The sequence below is a fragment of the Mustelus asterias genome, chromosome 27, assembly GCF_964213995.1.
Source record: "Mustelus asterias chromosome 27, sMusAst1.hap1.1, whole genome shotgun sequence".
Classification (NCBI taxonomy): Eukaryota; Metazoa; Chordata; class Chondrichthyes; order Carcharhiniformes; family Triakidae; genus Mustelus; species Mustelus asterias.
The window spans coordinates 13,050,832-13,070,202 of record NC_135827.1 but is presented as its reverse complement, the minus strand read 5'-3'; the positions used below and the strand labels follow the sequence as shown (position 1 = coordinate 13,070,202).

Below are 19,371 nucleotides of genomic sequence, written 5' to 3'. Positions count from 1 at the left end.
GTCATCTGTCTGAACATCATCTTATATCCCTCAGTACCATCAACCTTACCTGACAATACTCCTGAGAGTTGCCTGGGGCAATTTGTTTTGATTTGATTTATTATTGTCACATGTATTGGGATACAGTGAAAAGTATTGTTTCTTGCGCACTATACAGACAAAACATACTGCACATAGAGTACATAGGGGAGAAGGAAAGGAGAGAGTGCAGAATATAGAATTATAGTCATAGCTAGGAAACACAGAAAGATCAGCTTAATATATGATAGGACCATTCAAAGGTCTGATGGCAACAGGGAAGAAATAGGGGGCGGCACGGTGGTATAGTGGTGAGCATTGCTGCCTCACAGTGCCAGGGACCTGGGTTCAATTCTGGCCTCGGGTCACTGTCTGTGGGGAGTTTGCACATTCTTCCCGTGCCTGCATGGGTTTCCTCCGATGCTCCGGTTTCCTCCCACAGTCCAAAGATGTGCGGGTTAGGTGGACTGGCCATGCTAAATCGTCCCTTAGTGTCAGGAGGATTAGCAGGGTAAATACGTGGGATTGCGAGGATAGGGCCTGGGTGGGATTGCGGTCGGTGCAGACTCTATGGGCTGAATGGCCTCCTTCTGCACTGTAGGATTCTATGGATTTTAAGCTGTTCTTGGGTTACATGTCAGTTTGAGTTTGTATATCAGCTGTGGCACAGTTGGTTGCATTCTCAACTTTGAGCCCAAGGTTGCGGGTTCAAATCCCAGTCCAGGACTTGAGCACAAGACTCAAGGATTCCAGTGCAGCACAGATGGAGAGCAACACAGTTGGAGATGTCATCCTTCGGATATGATGTTAAACTGAGGCCCCATTTTGTCTGTTCAGTTGAGTAAAAAAGATTGCCTGGCACTATTCTGAAGAAGAGTAGGGGAGATGTTCCCAATGTCCAGGCCAGTATTTATCCTTCAGGCATCATCACAATAAACCTTTGAGTTGATTTGATTTATTATTGTCACATGTGTTAGTAGACAGTGAAAAGTATTGTTTCTTGTGCACTATACAGACATCGGGCAGGAAAGGAGAGAGTGCAGGCTGTAGTGTTACCGTCATAGCTAGGGTGTAGAGAAAGATCAACTTAATGCAAGGTAGGTCCACTCAAAACATTATCTATTCAGTATTGTATTGTTGTTTGTGGGAGTTTGTGTGCAATATTAGCTGCCATGTTCCCTGTATTACAACAGTGACTACATTTCAGAAGTGCTTAATTGGCTATAAAGTGGTTTGAGATTTCTGATGGCCATGTAAAGTGCTATTTAAATACAAGTCTTCCCTTTCTCATGATACAATATTAAAGGGGCTTGTTAATGCACATTGTTGTTGTTGATTAATTTACTTCTGATATTTTTGACTACTAGCTCGAAATAAAATTTTAAATAGTTTACTGGGCTGGATTTTCCAGCCCTTCCTGCCGGTGAGATCTTCCAGTCCAGCCGAAGGCGACTTCCCCACAGCGGGCTGGGCGAGTCTAAGCAAAATGCCATGGATCTCGGCGAGGCCGGAAAATCCCAACAATGGCCAATGGTGAGCCACCTCCCCCACTGGAAAAGGTGGAGTATGGGGGAGTGGAGGGAAAATACCTTGGCCAGTGTTTGGTCTCGAGGGAGCTGAGCTCAGTGGGAGGAAGAAAACTCATCTTGCTGAATCGAAGATGGTCAGAGAGAAAATGCTTGGATCCCGCCGAAGATCCAGGAACAAAAATTCACGTAGTTTTGGAAACATCATTGAAGCATCATGATTAAATCACCATTTTAACCGATGAGTGAGAGAGTCCAGAACAAGGGCAGCAAAAGCTTAACAATTCAAGCTAGGCAGTTTCGAAACTTCTCAGTAAAGGTGGTGGAACAGTCTTTCGCAAAATGCAGGGGGCTATTTGAAAATATTGATATGGAGATTGATTGTTTTTTGTTAGTAAAGGGCATGAAGTTTTATTAGAGTAAGAGGGGTAAATAATTCATTAGGATACATATCAACTTTGCACTGGATGGTGGAAGAGGGTTAAGGGGTTGATTAGCCTTTTCATATCCCTACATTTCTAACCGTTCTTTGAAACACCGGCTCTATAATTATTCCATTGTTGGACTTTATAAATGTAGAACATTTCATGTTGAGTGGAGTGGATTTGTGGCATAGAACAGTGCAGTCAAATGGTTTGAGCTTGTGATGCATTGATCTGTGACTGCAATTTGACCAGGTCAGTAACTACTCTGAAACATAAAATTATTCACGTTTTCTTTATTTTGTTATCCTGTATCATTGTGCACAGTAAAGAGATCATAGAATCCCGCTATTGCAGAAGGAGATCTTTCAGCCCATTGAGCCTGCACCAACAACAATCCCACCCATTCCCGTAACCCCAATACTTACCCTACTAATCTCCCTGACACTATGGGGCAATTTACCATGGCCAATCAACCTAACCTGCACATCTTTGGACTGTGGGAGGAAACCGGAGCACTCGGAGGAAACCCACACAGATGGGGAGAACATGCAAACTCCACACAGACACACAAGGCTGGAATCGAACCCAGGTCCCTCGTGCTGTGAGGCAGCAGTGCTAACCATTATGTCAGCATGTGGAAAATGTGGTGATGTACAGATAGAGTGGAATGAGGCACTGATACGTGACGGGGACCGACAATAACTCAGCTTGAGACTCAATAAAGAGAATTTTCTGTGGACAGCAAGTTGTTATAATTTGGAAATGCATTGCCTGCAACAGTGATGGAAATACATTCAATACGATAACTCTGTGTATAGTTGAAAAGGAATAACTTGCTGAGCTATGAGGAAAGGTTAGGGGTGTGAGAATAATTGGATAAAGCTTTTGAAAAGCCGCTACAGACTCAATGGCCAGGGTGATCTCCTCTGATGCCGTCAGGTCCCATGATTCATACCTTGTGGGTGTAAACTGAAGTTTGTGCATTTGACAGTTCATCAGTTGCATATTGGCACCCAATTTAGAATTCCTACAGTACAGAAGGAGACCATAGGGCCTATCGGATCTGCACTGACTCTCCGACAGAGCATCTCACCCAGGCTCCACCCTATCCCCATAACCCTACTCATTTACCCCGCTCATCGCCCTAACCTACACATCTTGAGACACTAAGGGGTAATTTTAGGATGGGCAATCTTCCTAACCCACACATCTTTGGACTGTGGGATGAAATTGGAGCACCTGGAGGAAACCCACACAGTCACAGGGAGAATGTGCAAACTCCATAAACAAGTCAACCAAGGCTGGAATTGAACCTGGGTCCCTGGCGCTGTGGGGCAGCAGTAAATCATAGAATCCCTACAGTGCAGAAGGAGGCCATTCGGCCCATCCAGTCTGCACTGGCAACAATCCCACCCAGGCCCTATCCTCGTAACCTCACATATTTACCCCACTAATCCCTCTAACCTACGCATCTCGGGACACTAAGCGGCAATTTAGCATGGCCAATCAACCTAACGCGCACATCTTTGGATAGTGGGAGGGAACCGGAGCAACCGGATGAAACCCATGCAGACACGGGGTCAAATTGCAGACTCCACACAGACAGTGACCCAGCCGGGAATCAAACCCAGGTCCCTGGCGCTGTGAGGCAGCAGTGCGAACCTTGGATTTTGGATAACAGCTGGAAAATGGCTCCATCATGAATTTTAGCTTTGGACATTCTTGCCTGGGCGTATGACTGGTTTCATGGGCAATTGTATCACTCCAGCAGCACCCCCATGTGACTATTCTTCATGTATCAATATAGATGGCAAGGAGTCAGGTTCTGGGGACTGGTCCTGGTACAGAATCTTGCTGAACAGGAGAATGGATCAGAGAATCAGGCTCAGGAGTCTGTGTGCTCAGTAAATGGCAATTTGAAAAATATATATTTATTCTTTTATGGGATGTGGGGTTTTCTGGCAAGTCTAGCATTTATTGCCATCCCTAATTGACCTTGAAGTGAGGCCATTGCAGTTAAGAGCCAACATTGCTGTGGGTCTGGAGTTTACATGTAGGCCAGACCGGGTAAGGATGGCAGATTTCCTTCCAAAAGGTTATTAGTGAACCAGATGGTTTTTTTTTGCAACAAACAATAGCCTGGTGATCACCATCACCATTACTGAGGCTAGAGATTTTTAAAAAATGAATTCTAAATTCCACCAGCTACCAGGGTGGGAGTTGAACTCCAGTCCCAAGATTTTTCCTGTGGACCTCTTGCCCAGTGATAATACCACCATGCCACTACCATCCCTTTTGGGATGTTGCAACAGTGGGGGTGAGTTCAGTCACTTGGTGAGTTCCCAATCTATCTGTTTGGAAGCTCAGTTCAGGACTGAAGCCTCTCAGAGGGTAGTTAACACATACCTTGTTAGTTCAAAAATGGAGTTACAACACTTTGAAAATATTTAAATAAGTAAAATACTCCGGATGCTGCAATCTAAAACAAGAGCGGACATTGGAAAAACTCGTCCGGTCTGGCAGCATCTATCAGGAGAGAAACAGAGACAACGTTATGAGTCATAGACCCCTCATCGGAAGTGAAAATATTTAATTGGTTTTAAACACTTTGTGAAATATTGAACCTGTGAAATGTTCCACATAAATGCGATTCTTTCTTTTAACATTAGGCAATGATCAAAAATCCCCATTGCAATACGGCAAAGGTTTATTTATGTGCCATTGGGCCAGCATTACTAAGGGTCAGAACAACCTATAATATAATTCAAGAATATTAACTTCAATGGAAGCCAACAACCTGTATAAACAGGTTAATGAGAAAACAAAATTTCTCATTAGTAACCTTAGTGACATTCTTAAGCATGGAGCAGCCATAAGGAGTGCAATTTAATGATGATTTAAACAGTGCTGATGATTACAGTGCTCTGTACTCTGCCCACCTTAACTGCCTTTGTTTTTAGATTTGACAAAGGGGAAGCAGCTGAGCGCACCCTGCCTTTTTTCCAGCTCCCAATAATAAATCTGGCTTTGCGCAGGCTTCATATAGAAACACTTTGCTGAATAGAAGATATGAGGGAATCTAACACCGCATCAATGTATTTCTTTTTTATTCATTCGTGGGACATGGGCATCGCTGGCTGGCCAGCAATTATTGCCCATCCCTAACTGCCCTTGAGAAGGTGGTGGTGAGCCGCCTTCTTGAATCGCTGCAGTCCACGTGCTGTAGGTTGATGCCGTCACGGAGGGAATTCCAGGATTTTGAGCCAGCCCTATAGGAACACAACATGGCTAAATTCCATGTTTGAACCCCTCCAGGTTTCTACTCCTGCCGCAGTACCGGAACAGATCATATCAAAGTCACACGTGACATTCAATGCGATGGTGACAAAGGTCAATGTTCCCTCATCCTTTTCAACCTATCCGCAGACTTTGATATGGTTGATCACACCATGTTGCTTCAATGCTTCTTCACTGTCATCCAGCCCTTACCTAGTTCCATTCTTATTTATCGACTATGACCTGGCAATCACTTAGAATGGTTTCTGCCCCCGCTCCATTTCCTCTCGTGTTCCCAAAGGAATGATCCCTGACCCCCTCCTACTCCTCATGTACACGCTGCTCTTAAGCGACATCATTTTAAACACAGCATTAGTTTTTACATGTACACTGAAAACACCCATTCTATCCAACCCCCAACTCTCTCAACTCCTCACTGTTACTAAGTTATCAGACTGCGTATCCAGTGCTGGATGAGTAGAGATTTCCCCCAAGTAAATATTTGGAAGACTCAAACCATGGTTTCCAATCCCCAGTACAAACTCTGTTTCCTAGTTACTGACTCTGCCCCTCTCCCTGGCATGAGCCTGAGATTAAGCCAATCGGTTACCAACCTTGATGTTATATTTGATCCCAAAATGAGCTCCTGATCTCATGTTTTTGCTTCAGTAAGACTCACCTGCTTCTACCTCCGTAACATCACTGACTACACACCCTATGTCTCAGCTCTCCAGCTGCTGAAACCCTCATTCAAGCCCTTAGTTCCCTTGAGACCGAACAATTCCAATGTTCTCCTGGTTGGTCTGCCACATTCCATCTTACCTTGACTCTGAAAATTCATGTCTTAACTCGCAGCAAGCCCTGTTTCCCTCATCACCCCATCTTCCCCGCGTCCCCCTGTGGAAGTGTCAATTACAAGGGCACATAGGTTCAAAGTGAGAGGGGGAAAGTTTAAGGGAGATGTGCAGGGGAGGTTTTTCATGCAGAGCTGCCAGAGGAAGTGGTGGAAGCAGGCACATTAACAACATTTAAGAGGCATCTGGATGGGTACATGAATAGTAAGGGGATAGAGAGATATGGACCAAGTAAGGGGAGAAGGTTTTTTTTAGTTTAGTTAGGGCATCATGATCAGCACGGGCTTGGAGGGCCGAAGGGCCTATTCCTATGCTGTACTTTTCTTTGTTTTTTGTTATTTTCTTTGTTCCAGATAATGATCGGAAGATGGAGAATCATTTCTCTTCCCCCTACTGCAGACAGTGAGATCGATTGGCCGCACTGATAACACTGGGAGCAGCTTCTGTACTAACAAATAAACCACATAGCTTTCCATAGGTTTAGTCCTGTGCTACAGATTGTGTTTAGCAACTGAACCATCAGGAAGCCTGAGATGACTCCCCAGGTATCTATGGAGTTCTAGCCGTTCTATACACATTCTGCTTCACTGCTGTTAGTAACTTGGCAGACTGAAGGATTAAACACATGAATTTAACATGAAGAGGACTGAGTCTGGAGGCTGTGCCAGGAGAACCTCAGCCTAGAAATAAGCATACGCCCATTGGGGAAGCAATCTTGAGGCAGGTGCAGCGCCCGTCACAGACCGCTGGCAGGATTCGGTGAAATAGCTTGGCGGTGCTCATTCATTTGCTGCTGGTAAACTGTGGACGCCAGTTGCTGTTGATCAGGTGGGAGAGCTGCAATATTGGCAGAGGGCCTAAGCTAAATTTGGGTGAGGGAGCAAGGCAGCTGGGGAGGTGATGGCCGAGTGGTATTATCGCTAGGCTATTTATCCAGAAACTCAGGCTGGGGACCTGGGTTTGAATCCCGCCACGGCAGATGGTGGAATTTGAGTTCAATAAAATACGTCTGGAATTATGAATCTACTGATGACCATGAAACCATTGTCGATTGTCGGAAAAACCCATCTGGTCCACTAATGTCCTTTAGGGAAGGAAATCTGCCATCCTTACCTGGTCTGGCCTACATGTGACTCCAGAGCCACAGCAATGTGGTTGACTCTCAACTGCCCTCTGAAATGGCCTAACAAGGCACTCAGTTCAAGGGTGACTAGTGGTGGGCAATAAATGCTGGTCAGCCAGTGATGCCCATGTTCCGCAAACGAATAAAAAAGATCAGGAGGGAGGGTGGAAGTTTGTCAGCTGCAATCGGCAGTTTTAATATGGTTCCTCGAGGAGATCTCCTGCTCCAATGCGCTCCACATCCAGGCGAATAAAAATATTGTTACTTACCTCCCTGCTCCCAGCTGCTGGCAGTCTCCTTAAAGACCACTGGGTTGGTCATTACTGTTCGCACAGCAATTATACTGTGGGTCCAGACTAAATTAGGCAGTGGTCCTATTGAGAATTTCTGAAAGATGCCTGAGTGATTACTTAGCTCCCTAGCCAATATGGTGTGGGACACGTACCTGACACACAATGAGCGAACGGAAGACCCAGGTCATATTTTATCTTTCAGTTCCTGATCCAAAGAAAAATGGCTCATGGCAATAAAAAGAAACAGGCTTAAATGCATCATCTTCTATTCTCTTCCCTAGTGGTGCGCTAAGGCAGAATTTCATTGCTAATAATTTCCAAAACAGGCAGCTAGTCTGTCACTGAGGGTTAAAGCTTCCGTCACTTCACATGAAACATGGCTGACCAGGAGTCTCTCCCACTCTTACCGCCAGCCATTGGCGTGTTTGGAAGGAGGTTTCAGGTTGTCACACTCAACCTGTTTGGCCACACTATGAACGCACCTTCCTTGACCGTCAAGTCCTGGGGTGGAACTCAAAGCCAGAGCTTCTGGCTTAGAGGCAGGGACGCTACTTACTGCAACACTTGACCTTCACTGAATCAGTCCTACAAGGTCAGTACAGTATTGAGGAGTGTGACATTATTGGGGAAGTGTTCCTCAGATAAGCGTGAAGCGGATGTCTGTCTGTTCAGGTGAACAACATCTTCATGCACAGGTTCACACAGGACCTTCAACCGATGCTATACACTAGATACATTGATGACATTTTCTTCCTTTGGACCCATGGTGAACAATCACTGAAACAACTATATGATGACATCAACAAGTTCCATGGACTACTCTCCGGAATCGGCTGCATTCTTGGACACACGCATCTCCATCAAGGACGGTCACCTCAGCACTTCACTGTACCGCAAGCCCACGGATAACCTCACGATGCTCCACTTCTCCAGCTTCCACCCTAAACACGTTAAAGAAGCCATCCCCTACAGACAAGCCCTCCATATACACAGGATCTGCCCAGATGAGGAGGATCACAACGGACAACTCCAGACGGTGAAAGATGCCCTCATAAGAACAGGATATGGCGCTCGACTCATCGATCAACAGTTCTGACGCGCCACAGCGAAAAACCGCATCGACCTCCTCAGAAGACAAGCACAGGACACGGCGGACAGAGTACCCTTTGTCGTCCAGTACTTCCCCGGAGCAGAGAAGCTACGACATCTTCTCCGGAGCCTTCAACATGTCATTGATGAAGACGAACATCTCGCCAAGGCCATCCCCACACCCCCACTTCTTGCCTTCAAACAACCGCACAACCTCAAACAGATCATTGTCCGTAGCAAACTACCTAGCCTTCAGGAGAACATTGACCACGACATCACACAACCCTGCCACAGCAACCTCTGCAAGACATGCCGGATCATCAACATGGATGCCATCATCTCACGTCAGAACACCATCCACCAGGTACACAGTACATACACTTGCATCTCAGCCAACGTTGTCTACCTGATACGCTGCAGGAAAGGATGTCCCGAGGCATGGTAGATTGGGGAGACCATGCAGCCGCTACGACAACGGATGAATGAACATCGCTCGACAATCACCAGGCAAGAGTGTTCTCTTCCTGTTGGGGAACACTTCAGCGGTCACGGGCATTCGGCCTCTGATCTTCAGGTAAGCGTTCTCCAAGGCGGCCTTCACGACACACGACAGCGCAGAATCGCTGAGCAGAGACTGATAGCCAAGTTCCGCACACGTGAGGACGGCCTCAACCGGGATCTTGGGTTCATGTCACACTATCTGTAACCCACATGACTTCCCTGGGCTTGCAAAATCTCACTAACTGTCCTGGCTGGAGACAATACACATCTCTTTAACCTGTGCTTATCCCTCTCTCCACTCACATTGTCTGTACCTTTAAGACTTGATTACCTGTATAGACTCGCATTCCAACCATTATTTTGTAAATTGGGTTTGTGTCTTTATATGCCCTGTTTGTGAACTGAAATCCCACTCACCTGATGAAGAAGCAGCACTTTGAAAGCTAGTGGCTTTTGCTACCAAACAAACCTGTTGGACTTTAACCTGGTGTTGTGAGACTTCTTACCAGGTGAACAACCCCAGGGCACTATTTGAAGACAAGCTGGCCATTCTCTTGGTTTCCAGGCAAGAATCCTTCCCTCAACCAACACCGTCAATTCCTCAGGGAGTTCACCTGCCCTGGAGCCATAACCTCAGCACAAGATGGACTGGAGGCGCACTTAGTTCATCTGACTGAGGCTTTACCGATCTTCTGCCAGAGTTAAATCAGGAAAAGATCAAACGAATTCCTGATGATTATTAGGCCACTCTTTTGCCATTTGAGTGCGATTTCTGTGTGCAAATTGGATGCTATGTTGGCCTATATAACAGCAGTGTTGGCATTTCAAAAGTAATTGGTTATAAAGCACTTTGTGATGCTCTGAGGATTCAGAGCTCTTTTTTAACATCAGTTGCCAAGCAACAGCGCCTGCAGTACTAGCATATTCCAGATGGTGGTGATGCTGGGACTATGGTTTCAGCACTGATACTTAAACTGACTCAACACTCCCACCATCAGGCAGTCAGTGGTACAGCAGGAGATTAGAACATGGACTGTACCCCAACAAAGTAGACTTTCTGGTTAAAGTTTAATTTTGAGACTGTGGGAGGAAACCGGAGCATCCGGAGGAAACCCGTACAGACATGGAGAGAACATGCAGACTCCACACAGGCAGTGACCCAAGCTGGGAATCAAACCCGTGCCCCCAGCTCTGTGGGGCAACAGTGCTAGCCACTGTGCCACCTTATGAAATTAGGAACGCAAATATGCCATTCAGTTCCTTGGCCCTGCTTCCCCCGTTTAGTCAGATCACAGCTGGTCTCAACTTCAGCTCCATTTGCCTCCCTTTGCTCCCTATTCCTCGATACCCTAACTAAACAATGGCCTCACTGCACCAGGGAGCCAGGTTCGATTTCCAGCTTGGGTCACTGTCCGTGTGGAGTCTGCACGTTCTCCCCATGTCTGCATGGGTTTCCTCCAGGTGCTCTGGTTTCCTCCCACAGTCTGAAAGATGTGCTGTTTAGGTCATTGGCCATGCTAAATTCTCCCTCAGTGTACCCGAACAGGCGCCGGTGTGTGGTGACTACGGGATTTGTACAGTAACATCATTGCAGCCTACTTGTGACACTCATAAATAAATTTAAACTTAAACTTAAATCTATCAATCTCAGCTGTTAAAGCTAAAATTGAACCCTGGTGTCCGTAACCTCAAGGGAGAGAGAGAGAGTTTTCCCAAATCTCTTTGTTCGAAAGGGTGCTTCCTGATTTTCCCTCCCCGCAACTGCCTGGCTCTGATCTTTAGATTATAGCTCTTTGATCTTGAATCCCTCCCCTCCAGAGAAAGTAATTCCTCAGCATCTGCCTTACTTTCGTCAGTTGCCCAGCCAAAGTCAGGTCCTTGGTCATCATTTGCCAAACAACAACAAAATGTCATGATTGCGTTACTGCGGGTAAATTAAGGAGGTAGGCACTGAATCTGCCTCAGCCAGACCAGGGATAGAACCCTGCATTGTTGGGGTTAATCTGATTCATACTCTAGCTGCCATGGGGCGGCACGATGGCACAGTGGTTGGCACTGCTGCCTCACAGCACCAGGGACCCTGGTTCAATTCCCAGCTTGGGAGTTTGCACGTCCTCCCTGTGTCTGCGTGGGTTTCCTACAGGTGCTCTGGTTTCCTCCTACATTCTGAAAGATGTGCTGCTTAGGTGCATTGACCCGAACAGGCGCCAGAGTGTGGCAACGAGGGGAATTTCACAGTAACTTCATTGTAGTGTTAATGTAAGCCTTTCTTGTGACTAATAAATAAACTTTTACATTTTTGTTACCCAGCCAACCAAACCCTTATCTACCTCGTAACATTGTTGAAAAACTTTGAACACCTCAATCAGATCGCCTCTCCATTTTCTAACCTCAAGGGAATGCGAGCAAACATTAAGTAACCTGTCCTCATTCTTTAACCTTTGAAGTCCTGATTTCATTCCGCTGAAATTTTATTTCACACCAAGTAGAATTAAATAGCTGCAAAAATGAATAAAATATCGGCTCAGGTTTTGCGATCAGCGTGAAGCAAAGAACACCCACCGCTGACCTTAAAGAAAGCCTTGCTGAGAGATTTAGCGATCGCTGTGGTGAAACCTTTACCCCTCCCAATGTGTAAATTGATTGCAGCATTTTTTTAAAAATGGGGATTCCCAGTGTGGAGCTGAGGTGATGTCATCAATCTGTCCAAGCAGCCAATCACATTAAAGAACTCTCACAGACAGCCAACCAGGACTTGGAAAGAGCTAAGATCACGTGTTGTTTAAAATGTTTACAAAAAAGGAAATAAAGATTGTGACATGCACATCATAGAATCCCTACAGTGAAGAAGGAGGCCATTCAAAGAACAAAGAACAAAGAACAATACAGCACAGGAACAGGCCCTTCAGCCCTCCAAGCCCGCGCCGCTCCCCGGTCCAGGATTGAATCCTGAATCCAGGATCCCCGCCCAATTTTCCAGCCTATCTACATACCAATATCCTATCCACCGAGCTGTCCCTCACAGCTATGATGCTTTGTTCATTACAACCTATTAACTTACCCCCACCCCCCCATTCCAGACCATGTGATCTCCAGGGAGAGGCGAAAACCCAGAGTGAAAAACCCCAGGGCCAATATGGGGAAAAAAAAATCTGGGAAATTCCTCTCCGACCCCCTGAGGCGATCGAAACGAGTCCAGGAGATCACAATGGCCCCGATCGGAAAATGCTTCCCAACCCTAGTCATTTCCACTTCCACGAACACCATATGAATTCCCTGCCCCCGAGACAGGTTCCCAACTATCCGCAGTCTCACTCTGTACTGGCACCAGCAAGATGATCGTCGAATGAAGGCTTGAAACGAGAAACCAGGAACAATTAGCCCGCGCCGCTCCCTGGTCCAAACGAGACCACTCTTTTGTATCCCTCCATTCCCACTCCATTCATATAGCTGTCTAGATAAGTCTTAAAGGTTCCCAGTGTGTCCGCCTCCACCACCTTGCCCGGCAACACATTCCAGGCCCCCACGACCCTCTGTGTGAAATATGTCCTTCTGATATCTGTGTTAATCCTCCCCCCCTTCACCTTGAACCTATGACCCCTCGTGAACGTCACCACCGACCCGGGGAAAAGCTTCCCACCGTTCACCCTATCTATGCCTTTCATAATTTTATACACCTCTATTAAGTCTCCCCTCATCCTCCGTCTTTCCAAGGAGAACAACCCCAGTTTCCCCAATCTCTCCTCATAACCAAGCCCCTCCATACCAGGCAACATCCTGGTAAACCTCCTCTGTACTCTCTCCAAAGCCTCCACGTCCTTCTGGTAGTGTGGCGACCAGAACTGGACGCAGTATTCCAAATGCGGCCGAACCAACGTTCTATACATCTGCAACATCAGACCCCAACTTTTATACTCTATGCCCCGTCCTATAAAGGCAAGCATGCCATATGCCTTCTTCACCACCTTCTCCACCTGTGACGTCACCTTCAAAGATCTGTGGACTTGCACACCCAGGTCCCTCTGTGTCTCTACACCCTTTATGGTTCTTCCATTTATCGTGTAGCTCCTCCCTACATTATTCCCACCAAAATGCATCACTTCGCATTTATCAGGATTGAACTCCATCTGCCATTTCCTTGCCCAAATTTCCAGCCTATCTATATCCTTCTGTAGCCTCTGACAATGTTCCTCACTATCTGCAAGTCCTGCCAGTTTTGTGTCGTCCGCAAACTTACTGATCACCCCAGTTACTCCTTCTTCCAGATCATTTATATAAATCACAAACAGCAGAGGTCCCAATACAGAGCCCTGTGGTACACCACTAGTCACAGGCCTCCAGACGGAAAAAGACCCTTCCACTACCACCCTCTGTCTTCTATGACCAAGCCAGTTCTCCACCCATCTAGCCACCTCCCCCTTTATCCCATGGGATCCAACCTTTTTCACTAGCCTACCATGAGGGACTTTGTCAAACGCTTTACTAAAGTCCATATAGACAACATCCACGGCCCTTCCTTTGTCAACCATTTTGGTCACTTCTTCAAAAAACACCACCAGGTTCGTGAGGCATGACCTCCCTCTCACAAAACCATGTTGACTATCGTTAATGAGTTTATTCCTTTCTAAATGCGCATACATCCTATCTTTAAGAATCTTCTCCAACAACTTCCCCACCATTCAGCCCATTGAGTCTGCACCGACCACAATCCCATCCAGGCCCTATTCCCGTAACCCCATATATCAGTGGTTCCCAAAGGGTGCGGCGCGCCACACTGGTGCGGCAAGAGAGGACGGCAAGTGTGGCGGGAAGATTCAAGGACAATCAAAGAAACATTTAAACATGGATTAGATATTTTTCCAAAGTGATTGTTTTATAGTTTCTGGCTGTCCCATGATCATATTATAAAGTAGTTGTGTTCTATGTTATGAATCAAGCACTGCGAGGAGTTGTTTTTTTTTGTTTTTGAATGTATTTCTTATCAATAAAAAATTTGGTGTGGCACGAGCAAATTTTTATTCCGAAAGTGCAGCCCAGTGAAAAAAGTTTGGGAACCCTGCCAATCTCCTGACACTAGGGTCAATTTAGCATGGCCAATCACCTAACCAGCACATCTTTGGAGTGTGGGAGGAAACCAGAGTATGCAGAGGAAACTCACGCAGACACGGGAAGAATGTGTAAACTCCACACAGACAGTGACCTGAGGCTGGAATTTAACCCGGGTCCCTGGCGCTGTGAGGCAGCAGTGCTAACCACTGTGCCACCCCTATATAGGAATGAGGCTGAAATGTTATGAAAGAGCTTTTTCAAAAAAATCAGAAAATCTAGTAATCATTATAATGAAGATACTTAAGAACGCTCGACAAATGAGAAGTTATATTTTTCAGTGCCAACTGGATGTTGGTTGCAGTTCATTCAGTCTGAAGCTGTCCTTGTGTTTTTGTTGTTATATGTAGGTTAACTGTAAGTCTTTATTGACTCTTAGGACTATTTACAAATATACATAAAGGGTACAGGCACTGAAGTGTAGTGACTAGGGGATTTTCACAGTAACTTCATTGCAGTGTTAATGTAAGCCAACTTGAGACACTAATCAATTAACTTAAATGACCTAGCAACCCAGTCAGTTGCATCAGCGGTTCAAGAAGGCAGCTCACCATCACTTTCTCAAGGGCAACTAGGGATGGGCAATAAATGCTGGCCTGTCAGTGACACCCATGTTCCATGAATGAATAGAAAAGACAGTGGTGAGAGAGTGAAAAGGTTTGTGCCAAATGAGCTAATTTAAGTTTTAGGCTTAAGTTTATTTAGTGTTACAAGTAGGCTTACAATGAAGTTACTGTGAAAATCCCCTAGTTGCCACACTCCGGTGCCTGTTCGGGTACACTGAGGGAGAATTTATCATGGCCAATGCACCTAATCAGCACATCTTTTGGATTGTGGGAGGAAACCGGAGCACCCAGAGGAAACCCACACAGACACGGAGAGAACATGCGGACCCCGCACAGACAGTGACCCAAGCCGGGAATTGAACCCGGGTCCCTGGCGCTGTGAGGCAGCAGTGCTAACCACTGTGCCGTCAAGTGATTGCTGTCTCAGGGGAGGGGGCAGGGGAGGTGGGCAGGAGGTAAGGGGTCCAATCACAGTCCATGGTAGCGCACAGATTGACAGATCACAACTTTAGGATTTCCACATTTGCTTTAAGTCCTGAGGTTACGATTATTTTTATAGTGGGGATGATGGCAAATGCTGGCATTTCACTAATAAAAACGTCACAAATTGCAGGTCATTTGCTTCTGACACTGAGGTTTTGAGCTTTCGTAGTTTTCACTTTGGAACACTGACTAACCAGTTTTCTATTTCTAGTTTTTATTCACAGGAAGCTGGGAATTTATGTTGCAATTTTAGATCTCTTCTTCACATACTGTACGCCATCAAACTGACTTTTTCAAACTGCTTGCCAGCTATTTTTATTCAGTCCAATCTGGGTTGTGGACATCGCAGTCTGCGAAACAGGCGTTTATTCTCTGGGTTCCTGTGCAAACAACAGCTGCTGAATGAAGTACAGCAGAGTGACTGGTGCCCAAGTGGCACTGCCAACCAGAACTCAAGGGGTTGAATTTCCAAATGCTTGCTATTGCCCTGGAGGGCAGCACGGTAGCACAGTGGTTAGCACCGCTGCCTCACAGCGCCAGATTCCCAGGTTCGATTTCTGGCTTGGGTCACTATCTGTGTGGAGTCTTCTGGTTCTCCCTGTGTCCGCGTGGGTTTCCTCCGGGTGCTCTGGTTTCCTCCCACAGTCCGAAAGACGTGCTGGTTAGGTGCATTGGCCACGCTAAATTCTCCCCCAGTGTACAAAACAGGCACCGGAGTGTGGCGACAAGGGGACTTTTAAGGGTGGCATGGTGGTTAGCACTGTTCACAGCACCAGTTCGATTCCCGGCTCGGGTCACTGTCTGTGTGGAGTTTGCACATTCTCCCCGTGTCTGCGTGGGTTTCCTCCGGGTGCTCCGGTTTCCTCCCACAGTTCAAAGATGTGCGGGTTAGGTGGATTGGCCATGCTAAATTGCCCCTTAGTGTCAGGGAGACTTACTAGGGTAAATATGTGGGGTTATGCGGATATTACCTGGGTGGGATTGTGCTCAGCGCAGACTCAATGGGCTTCTGCACTGAGCACAATCCTTCTGCAATGTAAGGATTCTATGAGTCTCATCTCATAGATGATGTAGTGGTATCCTGAGCCCCGTGGGCCACATGCGGCCCATCTGGGTTCTGAGTACGGCCCATGAGACATTTTGTTGACCATTGCCCTGCACAGGGTTACCACGTTCTGCTGATTCCCGTCTCCATAGTTTTTATTTATTTATTAGTATCACAAGTAGGCTTACATTAACACTGTAATGAAGTTACTGTGAAAATCCCCTAGTCGCCACACTCTGGCACCTGTTCGGGTACACTGAGGGAGAATTTAGCATGGCCAATGCAACTAACCAGCACGTCTTTTGGACTGCGGGAGGAAACCGGAGCACCCGGAGGAAACCCACGCAGACACGGGGAGAACGTGCAGACTCCACACAGACAGTGACCCAAGCCAGGAATTGAACCTGTGTCCCTGGCGCTGTGAGGCAGCAATGCTCACCACTCTGCCACCGTGCCGCCCATTTTCTTCCTACCAGTGTGACTGAAGTGATTCACATGTAAAGCAAGGGTAAGTGAAGTGAGGTGTGTGCTGATTGCTCACAACATTGACGATGAGAGCCATGCGTTCCCTCTGTGTCCAAAGTGTCAATATTTCTTTTGATTTTGCCATTTGAAGTTGATGTTTTTTCTATAAATATAAAAACGATTAAGCATTTTTAATAAGTGGTTATAAATGTTTCGGTATCTATTAAATGTATTTATTCATATGCATGTGGTTATGGTTAGTGAACAAGCCCGATTTCAATCTTGCAGCCCGCTGAGATGAAGGAGGGCCACTCCTGTAGCCCACTCACTAGCCTAGCTTGCCCATCACTAGTAGGAAATCACTGATGTATTTCCCTGTAATTTTCCATCCAGGTTGAAAACTGGTAGGGTAATGATCCGAGCAATATGATTTTATGAGATAAGCGATGTTCTTGCAAATGATTGGACCCTATGATTTCTTACACAGCAATCTGACAGTCAGGTCAAATGGAGATCAGAGTTGTTTAATAATCGAATCTGTGTCTTTGCAGCCCCTGAAGATGGAGGAAAAGGATCTGAAGAGGTAGAAGGTGAGGCGGAGGCAGCAGCACCCGAGCAATGAGGGCCAGGAGCCACGGTGACGCACCTAGTCAAAACTTCCAGTCAACCTAGGAACAATATTGTGCAGGATTAAATTAATGAGGTCTCTCCAATTTGTACTCTTTGCAAAACGTTCCTGCTTTATTCTGGATTACGTTGTACATTTCCACCTGTCAGCAGATCCACTGGCCCTGAATCCCTCTCTTTCCCATTCCTCCCTTCGCTCCTTTTCTCCCAACTCTCCTTTATTCCCTCCCTTTGCATCTTTGGTTGTCTCTCCTTCATTTCAGGGACAAAACAGTCCATGACCATTTTATATTGAGCATGGAAAGCTAATGGATGGATGTTGGAGTTTGCAACTGATCTCATACCAGTTTGACCCAAGAGATTGAAGCCTGATACATTACCATTATGATTGGATTTATTTAATTCCCAGACGATATTACAGATGAATAATCTGTGTTTAACCAGCAGTAGGAAGCCTGGTCTTTGATACAGTAATGACTCCAGCCCCAGCCAATCGGGATCTCCCATTAGCAAGCTCAGTGATTGGTCTGTCAGGTGGAAATTTAATTTGTACTGTTATACATTTTCTCTCTAACCAGTCTTGAAGTCTTTAGACGAGTGACTTTTTAAAAAAAGTTCACAAGAGGCAGATATGATTACAATCGAGCAACAGAAATGAGTGTCGATGCATGCTGCATGAATAGGAACCTTGTGTGATGGACTTGCTGTACTCGGGCAATGAGTCTAAAGAGACGGGAACTTATTTGTTTAGCCAATGAAAACATGAGATTCCTCCGCTCCCCACCTCTCACCACAAAAAAATAAAACTGAAATGAATTTCAAACGCTAACAGAAGAGTTCTTTTTAACTTATAACCAATAGTGGAATTTTCAATAAATTCAAAATGTTCAACCCATGTTTTAAAATGATGAGATTCTATTGTCAAATTCATGCTGGATCTCTGGTCCACTCTGGGAGACACGAAGAAAGTTGTTGGAGAGCGTACCATTTGGAAGATTCAACTGTAACAGGTTATGTGTCAGGCAAAAACAAAATTCCCAATGTAATCGATGGTCAGATGAAACAACCCGCCTGCTTTTTGTTATCCTCCAGTTCAGTACCACCTCGGTTGTATCCTGCCATGCCAATAAGTGTGGCCACCTAAGCAGAAATGAGCAAGGCTCTATGATCGAGCAGGGCCTTTGGCATTGGGCAAGCCTTCTGTGCCATTTGACATTTGGCATGAGAAGGTATAGACCTTTAGGGCAGGATTTTACAGCCTCACTCGTCCTGAAACCGTAAAATCCCACCCGAGGTCAACGGACCTTCCCATTGTCCACCCCTCGCACGCTCCGATTCCCGTGGCGGGCGGGATGGTAAAATTCTGGCCTAATAGAGTTGTACTGATGCTTTGTTGAAACATTGAGGAATTTCAGGGCCTCTGAAGCTTTATGCAGTGGACCAGTGGGATAACAGCGGAGAGGATTTGTACTCGCAGAAGGTCAAAAGGACAACCTGAAAATTTCTGAGAAATTTAGTGATACTTTCAGGTTGACTTCAGGAAGTTTTCTCACACGGAATTGGAAAAAAACTGGAGTCATAGAAATCATAGAAACCCTACAGTGCAGAAGGAGGCCATTCGGCCCATCGAGTCTGCACCGACCACAATCCCACCCAGGCCCTACCCCCACATATTTACCCGCTAATCCCACTAACCTGCGCATCTCAGGACTCTAAGGGACAATTTTTAACCTGGCCAATCAACCTAACCCGCACATCTTTGGACTGTGGGAGGAAACCGGAGCACCCCGGAGGAAACCCACGCAGACATGAGGAGAATGTGCAAACTCCACACAGACAGTGACCCGAGCCGGGAATCGAACCCGGGACCCTGGAGCTGTGAAACAGCAGTGCTAACCACTGTGCTACCGTGCCGCCCCATTGTTAATTCTTTTGACAACTATTCACAATATTTTGATTTGCCGTTGCCCACTT

General features: G+C 46.1%; 1 protein-coding gene across 1 annotated transcript in view; it reads left to right on the top strand.

The window, feature by feature from the left end:
* Window positions 1–18,223, top strand: part of nrgna (neurogranin (protein kinase C substrate, RC3) a) — an 80,028-nt gene extending 61,805 nt beyond the window's left edge. Inside the window, exon 3 of the mRNA XM_078199167.1 lies at window positions 17,322–18,223. Within this exon, the coding sequence (XP_078055293.1) occupies window positions 17,322–17,392 (71 nt within the window). The 3' untranslated portion in view covers window positions 17,393–18,223. The remainder of the gene's footprint in view (window positions 1–17,321) is intronic.
* Window positions 18,224–19,371: the final 1,148 nt, after the last annotated feature.